Raw genomic sequence first — 11,582 nt, 5'->3', positions numbered from 1 at the left:
ATCGGTATTTTTGTAACCTGTATATAAATCAGACGTTATGGTTTACTACAGATTTTTTATAGAAGTTCATGCAACGATTTCGTAAAGATAGTTTTAACGACACGAGTAAAAGATTTGAGAGTCTTGGCGAGTGCCTTAAATACTTCTACGAGTGTCCTTAACACTATTTACGCGAGTTGCGTACACTACTTCCCCTACGACAGTGTTTTAATAACTAAATATCACTACTCATAACTTATAAGAGAGGTTATGTATTCGTTTATAGCCTCTCATTCCCACTGACAGTGATACAACGAAACATTGTACCAAACACTTGCACCACTCAACTATTATTGGCCCGAACAGCTGATTGGTTGAAGTTCAAATCATCGAACAATTTTGCTTCTCCTCTCTCAATCCTTGAACCTCATTGGTCCGTTACCCGTGTTGTTATAAGTAAAACTATGCTGTTATGAAAGAAAACAATGCTGTTATGTGAAACTTTTCAATTCTAAGAACTCAACTGAAAAGGCTACTTAAAAAACAGTCGTAAATAAAATATTTTAGTTATTGTAATTATTATTTTCTTATTAACTAGATCTGTTTAAAGTTTTGTAATACTGAATGAACTACAAACCTTTAAAGAGGATATTTGAGTAATAATGGCCTATACAAGAACATTATTTAACAAGAGGCTAATGAAGTTTGCTCAAAGGATCCTTTGCTAGGTTCTTCTGTCATAAAGACAAAGTTGAAATTAATTTGGTCTGATATCTCAGTTTGGAGACTTCCTGATGGTAATTTTGCTTGGGTCTCAATAAAACTTTCACGAATAAAGAATCAAAATTATTTTTTATCTTTGATTTTTTACTTTCGAAGAGCTTTTACATTCTTTGTTGTTGTCCAAGTAGCCACAAATATTCTATAATAACAAAAACTGCAGAATGAATCTTTACCATACAGCTGAACTCTGTCAAAAATATCCTAGATTTTTCACGAGTATACTGAATCGGAAATAAAACAACATAAAATAGCTTATGAGTAAAAGACACTTGTACAGTATATTTAAATTGAATTGTGTATAGTTATGTATCCCAAAAAAAGTTTTACCTAAATAAAACTTCTGTACAAAGTCTAGGTTAATCTAAAATAACCTCAATACTTCAGTTGGAAAAGACAATGATTTTAATACAATTGTATCCCTTAAATAATCTTTTGTTCAATATTACCTAATGTTTTGAAACGAAACCATAACCATAATAACATGGCGTTTTATTAGACGAGCACCCTTAATTTGCCACTTCAGCTAATCGTACTAACTATCAGAAGTAATCCAAGAGTTTTTTTTAAAATTTTGAGTTATTATGTTAAATATAAATCACTTCACAATTTTAGGTAAAATGTCATGAATCATTAAAAGCAAGCTATGGCCGGATAAATGTTACTAATTTTAAATAATTTAATGCTAAGAACCTTCTAAGCACATTTGTTTTTAATTTTTCAAACGGTCTATCATTTTTAGTTTGTGTAATATAATAGTTACCATAGTTTTGGGATACAGTATTACGTACATAAACAATAGCTTTCCAAAGTCAAAAAATTGGCAAATGTAGCTGAACATACCTCAGCAATGTCCATTGTTGTCAAATAAAGATAAAACCAATATATGCTGTCCCAGTTACTCTACAGCATGGTTGCAAGGGACAATGTCACTCTGCTTCACCGGACTCATGTTTAATATTAATCCACTTATGCAATTGTCATCGTCTTATCCCTTCCCCTTCCAATCTTCTTCTCTTTATAGCACTACTATGAGGCTTGATAACTAATTATATTCTGCACTTCACTTTGTATATATAATTGTTATCCAGTTCTTAAACCCAAACCTAAACATACATGCTGGCAGCTAATGGCTCTTATACAAATTAAACTTTTATTTTATTAAATTGTATCCATAATAAGGGTAACTATCCAATATACCTAGGGACCAGTCAGACCCGTATATTGCACAATATTGCATAGCTTCAACCACTTAATGCACCTCAGGTTATTGCTCAAACCGAATAATCTTCATCGATGTAATAAACTATGAATGTTTTTTGAACCTACTTGGTTGTTACTTTAGTAAGAAATAGTAAGAGAATTCATTTCCTTAAAATCCTATTGGGTCACAACATGTTGACGTCCAAGAGAAATACCTTGTGTTTCTGACAATGTTTTTAATACAATTGCATCCCTTACCATTATAACATGGCTTTATTTATTAGACGTGCGACCTTAAGTTTGCAATTTCACTTGATCATCCTGGCTATAAAAAATAATCCTATATTTTTCAACTTTTTACATTTTTATGTTTAATTGAAACCACTTAACAATGTAAGGTAAATTTACCTGAGCCAGAGGAAACATTATAAAACTAAGTAGTCTGATCATTTTAGCGAATTTCCCATATAGGGAATAAGCTATTACCGTAGTACTCATGGTAAGACCTGGACGCGGGACCGATTTTTTTTTTCGTTTTGAGGTCCCTAGAGGCCAAAAACACCATCCGTTCAAATTCATATATATATATATATATATATATATATATATTTATATATATATATATATTTATATATATATATTTATATATATATATATTTATATATATATATATATTTATATATATATATATATATGTGTGTGTGTCCGTTAGCACGATAACTCGAGCAAAAATGATCCGATTTTGATGAAATTTGGTACAAACGTGTAAACCTACGTTTATTCGAACGAGTTTGCGATCCAGCATGATCGGACCATGGGAACGGGGGTTTACGGGGGGTTTTATGGGGTAAAAATAGGTTTTTCCCATTTTTGACCAAAAAAACATAAAATTTAACAATTTCTTTCCAAACCATTTTGTAGAGCTTAAAAAAACAAATAATTTAGTATATTGAAGCGTTATTATGCGTGTAGGATTATTGTTATCAGCTGAGTTATAAAATTATGAATCATCTGCTATTTGGTTTGTTTACATGATTATTGTTTTTGTAAATAAATAGTTTTGATTGAGTTTACTTAAATGAGTTTTATAAATTAATTATTCTATATTGGCGACGAGAAAATGCCGAGGAAAACAGACCAGTCTCAGTATAAGAGTGTAATTGATTTTAGTAAGATGTCTTGCATACAAGATAGAATGAGCAGATTTTCATTTAAAGAGTTTAATAGTGAACAATTGTGGGAAGACTACATAGCTCGTTTTGAGTTGACCTGCAGAGTTAAGGGACTGGGTGGTGCTGACTCAGAAGAACAAGCGGCTCGGCGAGATCTTCTGTTGGCAAATATCGGAGAGGAGCACCTCAGGGCACTGTCGGACCAGATGTATCCAAGGGCCTGGGAGGAGTGCACCTACGACGAAGTCAAGGAGGAAGCCAACCGGTTGTTCAAGCCTACAAGGACCCTTTTTGCAACAAGGTTTGAGTTTGAAAGAGCTATAAGAAAAGATGGTGAGACATTTATTTTGTTTTATAACAGATTGAAGTCTTTAGCTAGAAGTTGTAAATATGGAGATAGCTTAGATGAACGAGTACGAGATAGGTTTGCAGTAGGAAGCAACTGTCCAGAATTTGAAGTCGAAGTCAGACAAAGATGGCCCGAGGGAGTTGATAACCGAGGTGAGCGTGTTAAGTCAACAGTAGTACTAGAGTTAGCTCAATCCATGGAACGTGCGAGAGAAGAAGTTTCCAAACATGCGTGTAAAAATGAGATTTTCAAAGTAAGTGACAGTAAGGAAAAGAGGAAACCAGAGGTACAGAAATCTACTGGCTTCAATAGGTGTTATAGATGTGGGTTTACACATGACCCTAGTGAAGATAGATGTCCTGCTATTTCTGCTGTGTGCAAGAAATGTTCAAAGAAAGGCCACTTCGCAAGAATGTGCAAAAGTAAAAATAATTTTGTCAAGAGAACAGATGGTAATTTGAGAAAAGTAGATGATTCTTGTAATCAAACTTATGATGATGAGTGTAGTTCTGATATTGATGTTAGTGGTACACAAATTAGGTCAGTCAAGAGTAAGGTTCCCAGAGCTACAATAGATGTAGAATTGAACGGGTATAATGTTAGAATGGAGTTTGATTCCGGGGCTCGGGTAAGTGCTATAAGTTTGTCTCTTTGGGATAGGATAAATTCAAGTGGCGAATCTCTCAAAAAGACGTCTGATGTCATCACTGGCTATGGGAAAAATAAGCTAGAAGTCATGGGTAAGGCTTTTGTGGACGTTACTTTACGTAATCGTACTAAGCGATTGCCGGTCATTGTATTACTAGAAGATGATGTTCCATTATTTGGGTTGCCGTGGAGTGTAGCTTTCAATCTTAATTTACCTAGAGAAGTAATGGTTAGGCGTATTGACAATGGAAAGACAAGTAGTAAAGAGGCAGGTAAGAACGAAGAAAGTTATAGAAAAGAGTTACAAAAGGAAGTAGAGGCATTAACTCAGGAGTTTTCCGAACTCTTTCGTGATGAGCTAGGAACGATATCTGACTCTAATGAGGTCATCCATCTAAAAAGTGGAACAAACCCTGTATCTTACGGGGCACGACGAGTTCCATTCCCCTTAAGGGAGGCAGTGGAGCGAGAATTAAAGAGATTAGTACAGGAAGGAGTTTTGGAACCAGTGGATCCTTCCGAAACACCGATAGAATGGAGTACCCCAACTGTCAACGTAGACAAGGGTGGAGGTAGAGTAAGAATCTGTGGCGATTTTCGTACAACCTTGAATCCAAACATCGTCCCGGAAAGACACCTCTTGCCAACCTTTGATGACTTGACTTCCAAATTAACTGATGGAAAGATATTTTCAGTCATAGATCTTCGAGACGCGTACTTGCAAATGAAAGTACACCCCGAGTCCCAAAATTATCTGACAATAGCAACTCATGTAGGTTACTTTCGCTACAAAAGGTTGCCCTTTGGACTTTCCTCGAGTCCAGCAAAATTTCAAAGGTATATGGAAAGTTTACTAAAAGGACTTAATGTCGGAGTTCTACTTGATGACATAATCATTTCTAGTAAGGATAAGACTACCCATATAACCACTCTTAGAGAAGTTTTGAGGCGGCTAGAATCAAGTGGAATAAGAGCAAAACTATCAAAATGTAAGTTCTTTCAGAAATCTGTAAAGTATTTAGGTCATACAATAGATGGGAATGGTATTCATCCCTCCGAAGACAAAGTTGAAACCATAAGACACGCACCAAGGCCAAGAAACGTGAAAGAATTACGAGCTTTTCTAGGAGCACTAAACTTTTACGAAAGGTACATACCTAATCTTCATGCGATCGCTTCGAACTTGCATAAGCTGACTGGTACGAAGACTAAATGGAAATGGACTGACACCGAACAGACGACGTTCGACAAGTTGAAGAATATCCTGTCATTAGAGAAGACATTAGTTCCATACGACATATCAAAGCCGATCATTGTTGAATGTGATGCTTGTGAACAAGGGGTTGGTGCAGTACTGTTACATTTGATGCCGGATGGAACGGAAAGGCCAGTCATGTACGCCTCGAGGACACTAACGGAAGCAGAAAAAAGGTATGCTACAGTTGACAAGGAAGCGATGGCGTTAGTTTTCGCAGTGAAGAAGTTTAGACAATACCTCAGTGGGAGACATTTCAAGGTGAGGACGGACCACAAGCCACTTGAAAGAATATTCGGAATGCATCGAGATCTTACCAAAGTAGTAAACAACCGTTTGGTTCGTTGGGCTTTGTATTTAATGGAGTATGATTTTGAGATCCAGTACATCAAAGGACAGGATAATTGTTTGGCTGATTTTTTGTCTAGATTTTCACTCAAGACACAAGAAATATTGGATCCAGATGAGAGAGAGATTCGAGCATTGGTTCAGGAGAAAATCGACGTCGTTTATCCAAATCAGGAACTTGTACTGGAGTATAAGAAAGACCCAAATATGAAGAAACTTATAGATTACCTGGAACATGGTTGGCCAAAAGATACAGGAAACCTACCACCATCCATGAAACCATATTGGAATAAGAGAGAAGAGCTGACATTAGAAAACGGTATAATCATGCGATTGGGAAGAATAGTGGTGCCACAGATTTTGAGAGAAAATGTATTAAAAGAACTCCACAAAGGACATCCTGGAATAGAGGCCATGAGATCCCTATCAAGGTATTATGTATGGTGGCCTAATCTGAATAAGGATGTCGAGGTTTATGTCCGTAGATGCCACCCTTGCCAGAGTAACCGATCATTTGACACAGAAGTACCTCTATATCCTTGGAATGTGCCAAGTGATCCTTGGGAGCGAATTCATCTCGACTTCGCAGGACCATTCGACAACCGATTCTGGTTAGTAGGAATCGATGCTTACTCAAAATGGGTTGAGATCGAAGTTATGGACCGTACGACAACTGCTGCTCTTGTAAATAGATTAAGGACTTGGTTTTCGAGGTACGGCGTTCCTAAAAAAATTGTATCCGATAATGGCACCCCCTTCACGTCCCATGAGTTTAAGACTTTTTGTAAGAACAATAACATATGTCATGTCACATCGGCACCGTATCATCCAAAAACCAATGGTTTGGTAGAGAGGATTATCAGAACCTTCAAGAGTAGATACAGTGCTTGCAAACAAGAAGGTCTCAGTTCATCACTTGCACTTTTACAAGTGTTGCTTGCTTATCGAAACACCCCACAAAAGACCACAGGACAACCACCATCAGTCCTTTTCTATGGTAGAAGAATACCAACAGCTTTGGATAGGTGGAGGTGTAATAGCAGAGAGAGAATAGAGAATCAAGTGTGGCGACAGAAGTACTACCACGACTTAAAATCTAAACAAAAGGAGTTTTCTGCCAAACAAGAAGTGTGGGTTCAAAATGAAACGAAGAAGGGCTGGAGACCAGGAACTGTACAAGAAAGGACGGGAGAGCTATCATACAACGTTTTAGTTGGGGGTGAAATAAAGAGAAAACACGCTGACCAGCTGAGAGCAAGAGAAGGTGCAACTGATCCACCTCAATGGAAAATGCAAACGGAACCTGAAGATGAACACAGTTTCGGAAATTCAGCCTAAATTGGGTGGGGAGAAATGTAGGATTATTGTTATCAGCTGAGTTATAAAATTATGAATCATCTGCTATTTGGTTTGTTTACATGATTATTGTTTTTGTAAATAAATAGTTTTGATTGAGTTTACTTAAATGAGTTTTATAAATTAATTATTCTATAATGCGCCTAATGGTTACGGAGAAAATTCAAAAAAATTGTAAATTTAAAATTCCCATGTTATTCTTATGGAGAATAAGTAAACTGTTGAAGTTTGCTTGTTTATGAACATATTTTGATCAAATTTGGAAAACATTTTTATTTCTTACTAACTATTAACATTTTACAAAAAAAACAGTTTTACCCTCCCTGATGCAGCAAACCTAAGTACTTGTTAAACTAATTCTATTTAAATAAATGTTATATTTTTAAGTAGACATTTCAGTGTAAATCAAATCAGTCAAATGGAAATTCGCTTAGTCTGCAGGTTTGCTGCGGCGGGGGTATTTATAATCATTGGTGGTGGGGTTCTTCTTACCTCAATCCGAACGATTGGAACAACTACCAACATAGCCTACATACCTACTATTTTTCTTACTCATGTAAAGTTTAAATTATCAAGCTTGCGGCAGGCAACAGTAGAAATGAACTATAAACTTCCAGGTGCAATATTACCCAGTATATTGCAGAATTAAGGAAAATGGTATATTTCAACAATTGCCCATGACTGTCTACCGATATTTCAAATTGCTTGCTCAGCTGCTTGGGATGTAACAATTACAAGATTCAACTTGTTCATATGAATAATCACGTGCTTTATTTAACGTGGCAGAAGCCATTATCCAATGAAAAGTCCGTAAAGTAATAAAAATAGTCTAATAACACTTAAAACATATATTTTTAACTTATAATGTTAACTCACAAGACGGTAAATATATAAAAGACGGTAAGTAGTGATCGATTTCGATTGGACACTTCAGTCATCATCAGACCCAATAGGCAAATCTAAAAGTTACTATACAAATAAATCTTTTTTCAGAAACCTGTATTTATAGGTCTTCTCCCTCTAAAATATCATAAATTGGGTTTTATTGTGAGATTTCTATGATTTGTTTCACCTATTAAATTACTTTCTTTTTTAAAGTTGATTCAACCAAACCTAAGCTAGTGATTTAATCATAATGTATATGCTCATCTCTTTTACAGCAGTTTAAGAGATATATTTAAGAAAACTATGAAGTAAAAGCTAAACAAAATTTCCTGTAAATTAATAATTGGTTCAGTTGCATCTGTTTCTGTAATGAAAAAACTGATTCTGCTTATTCCCAATAATGACTTCAGTAAGATTATTGATACCAAGTGTTCTTTACTACATATTTTGTAATTTATTTGTTACTGTTACTCTTGTGCATTTATGTTACTTGAACGTAATATTTAGATATCAACCTGGTAATCGACAGAGACTGTTGAACCAGTGAGATTTGAAGAACAAAAGAACATGAAAGGGCAATTAGAGTGGAGAGCTGAGTAAACGCCATTTTAAACGTTGTGAATCTCTCAAGAGAAAGATCCTGTCGAGAGCAAAGGCTTGAAAGAGTTATGTTACCCTGAGCATTGGTTTAAATAAACTAAATGATTGTAATGTCACGAACGTGTATACTATTTTCAACTAGAATTTGTCATCGATAACATTAAATATGTGCTACATGGGTAGCAAGGTAGTCTAGTGGTTAGAGCACGAGACTTCGGTACCTAAGGTCCATCTCACCAAATCGCAAAAAATGGCACACTTCAAAGCTCTTCAGTAGAATCCATTCTTTCCCTATGACATAATTACTTTATCAAATGACTCAATAATGTTTATCGTAATAGTAATCACATAATTTCAACCAAAATATTTTCAAAAGGTTTTTTTTAATAAGTGTTAGCTTTTGTTAACTGATATGAATCAGTAAATGTTTCATGCTTACGCAATACAAAGGCAATATAAACATCCCCTCCTTGTAGTAAGCTTCCAAAACCTAAATTTATCGAGTAAATATTTTACTGATTTATTTATTTTATAAAAAAAATGTTATATGTTTTTCCTTTTCAATTTAAATGTGGCTAAATCAATGTTCAACGCTTTAGAGCAGGTTATTTCACGTTGTACGACATTACTATTAAGAATGTAATACCTGCTGATAATATTGATAGACAAAGCACGATCATTAATGTAGAACTTGATTTTCATAGACCTGTCACATGAATTGTTAGTTTATTGACAGAACTAACACCTGCAATTAACAACAGTATACATTTAAAACCGTCACAACACACAGACGCAAGTTACTAAGTGATTTATTTCTTTATTTATTGTAAATTTGCAAATAATGCATTGTAAAAGGTCAATTTAAATTGTAATCCAAATTAAAAACATTGTAGCAACGAGCATATAATTGGGTTTGTGGCTATGAGACACGACAACTGTGGTTTTGATTATCATAAGCCAACGAGAAAATAACCTATGTATACTTTATGAATATATTTTCTTAAGCAATTTAGAGCATTTTTTCGGGATTACATACTCAGTAAAATTGGGAATTGAAGGAAAAAAGTAAATGTGCATTGGATTTAATGCAAGCAATGAGCTCCCCTACTATTGAGTTACATTTGCATATGGTTATTAGGTTTCGCAGTTATTTATAATTATAATTGTATAGTAAATAAATTGTTATGCTTATTTAACAAAGTTATTGTTCGATCTTTTTTTTATTTTTATTATGTGAAGTGTGAAGAACTTTTATTTAGATTTTAAGCAGCCAACCAAATAAGGACTCTATCACGCACAGGTCATTGAGACCCATGTGATATTTTTTTATTTCCTTTATGTAATGCTGCAAAATAATTTGTTGTAAATCAAGAATTTTCTCTCTCTCTCTCTCTCTCTCTCTCTCTCTCTCTCTCTCTCTCTCTCTCTCTCTCTCTCTCTCTCTCTCCCTCTCTCTCTCTCTCTCTCTCTCTCTCCCTCTCTTACATATAATAAAGTGTCCTGAACACGGAAGATTAACTTTGGTAATCAGCAGGCGTGGAGTAAAGAATGGGTTGTGTTAGACAAAACTGTTAGTCTTTTAATATTCAAAAATAACATTAAGATAAAACCATGGTATTTACCCTCAAAATACCGCATTATCATCGATTAATTGTTTTTGGCATTTTATTAAATCGTAATTAGTCTCAAAATCTAGGCATGTATAATCTATAAACATTTAAACTGCATCAAAGTTCAAAAATCCTCTATTTGTGGCAATCCGTTTTTGAGGAAACTTAAATTTTAAAGAAGAATTTCCCAAAGGCCTTGGTTCATTATGTATTCTTTTTCAACAAGCTATTGTACCCTCTAACTTGTTTATATTTACAAAACTAACATTGTAAGAATAGTCTAAAATATTTTACAGTATGCAATTTTTCCTTATTGGTAATACATTTGTTAACACAACTTACTAGCAAACAATTATTTTAAACAGTAGTCCTCGCTTGAAAGCAAGCTTTGACTAAAAATCACTTTGTTTTAGTTAGTAGTGTATTTATATTACATTTTTCATATTGCATTGAAAACTTGACTACACATTCCAATGCAATGTAATTTTATAATTCTGGAATAAGGAGTTTATGACTTTTAACTTATTACTTCATATGAGTTTAGCAACTGTACCAGTTTTTCTCGTATAATAATGAATTATGAATAAGAATTGGATTGGTTCGCCATAGTGAAGCTTGTTATTGAACCCTATGCGAACGGGTAACTACATAATTTCAGATTATCGATATAATACAGTAAATCAACGGTAATGGCATGCACATACAATTTGCATTTTCAGGACCTACCTCAATGGCAAAGTTTTAGAAAGTGGTAGCTTTAAGTCTCAAAAAACTCCTTTAGTATGAATTTGTGATTTGTTTATTATATTACTCATATGTCTCAAAGATCACCATGATTTTAATATTTTTAGGAGTAATACACTTTTGAAAGATTTAAAGTATTTTGTGTAAAAAAGTGGTCCACACTTAGTCTTTTTTGGATGGATTACAACACCATCCTTTAGTTAGAGTTGATAATTAATTTATAGCCCAATGTTAAGCTGTAAATCCGAAAACTACCCCATTTAATCAACGCAGAAACCCCCAGATTTAAATATGAGTATTATAACCACTAAGTTACCCAGGAAATTTTATTTACAGACTAACACTAACATATTTTCTTAGTATATTCATACAATATGTTTTAGATTAATAAGAGACAAATCAATCTAATTGTTCCAAACTCTACTAAAGGTCGGTTGCAAAGTACTATCCCACACTGATGACTATACGAGAAGGACTCAGAGTCGTTGACAATTGGTTAAGTGGACAGATGATCACATACATTGATACTCACTGGGCTCAAGGTGACAACTGGTCAAAGAATAACTCAAACTTTACAAATGAATTTGCGATTTAGTCTTAGTTAACAGTCTATAACGAATAATAAACTTTCTCCTTAGAAAGATCAAAAATAT

The 11,582-nt window shown here is 34.4% G+C and overlaps 1 protein-coding gene across 1 annotated transcript; it reads left to right on the top strand.

Moving 5' to 3' along the window:
* The first annotated feature begins 3,157 nt into the window (after positions 1-3,157).
* LOC129003582 (uncharacterized protein K02A2.6-like) lies at positions 3,158-7,072 on the top strand. Its single transcript, XM_054431879.1, has one exon. It carries the CDS (start codon positions 3,158-3,160, stop codon positions 7,070-7,072), a length of 3,915 nt encoding a protein of 1,304 aa, XP_054287854.1.
* The last annotated feature ends 4,510 nt before the right edge of the window (positions 7,073-11,582 follow it).

Source organism: Macrosteles quadrilineatus, unplaced genomic scaffold, assembly GCF_028750875.1.
Source record: "Macrosteles quadrilineatus isolate MER2022 unplaced genomic scaffold, UCM_ALF_1.0 Scaffold_9__3_contigs__length_116548681, whole genome shotgun sequence".
NCBI classification, from domain to species: Eukaryota; Metazoa; Arthropoda; class Insecta; order Hemiptera; family Cicadellidae; genus Macrosteles; species Macrosteles quadrilineatus.
Note: the sequence above shows the minus strand (reverse complement) of the source record. Positions and strands in the feature narration are given on the sequence as shown.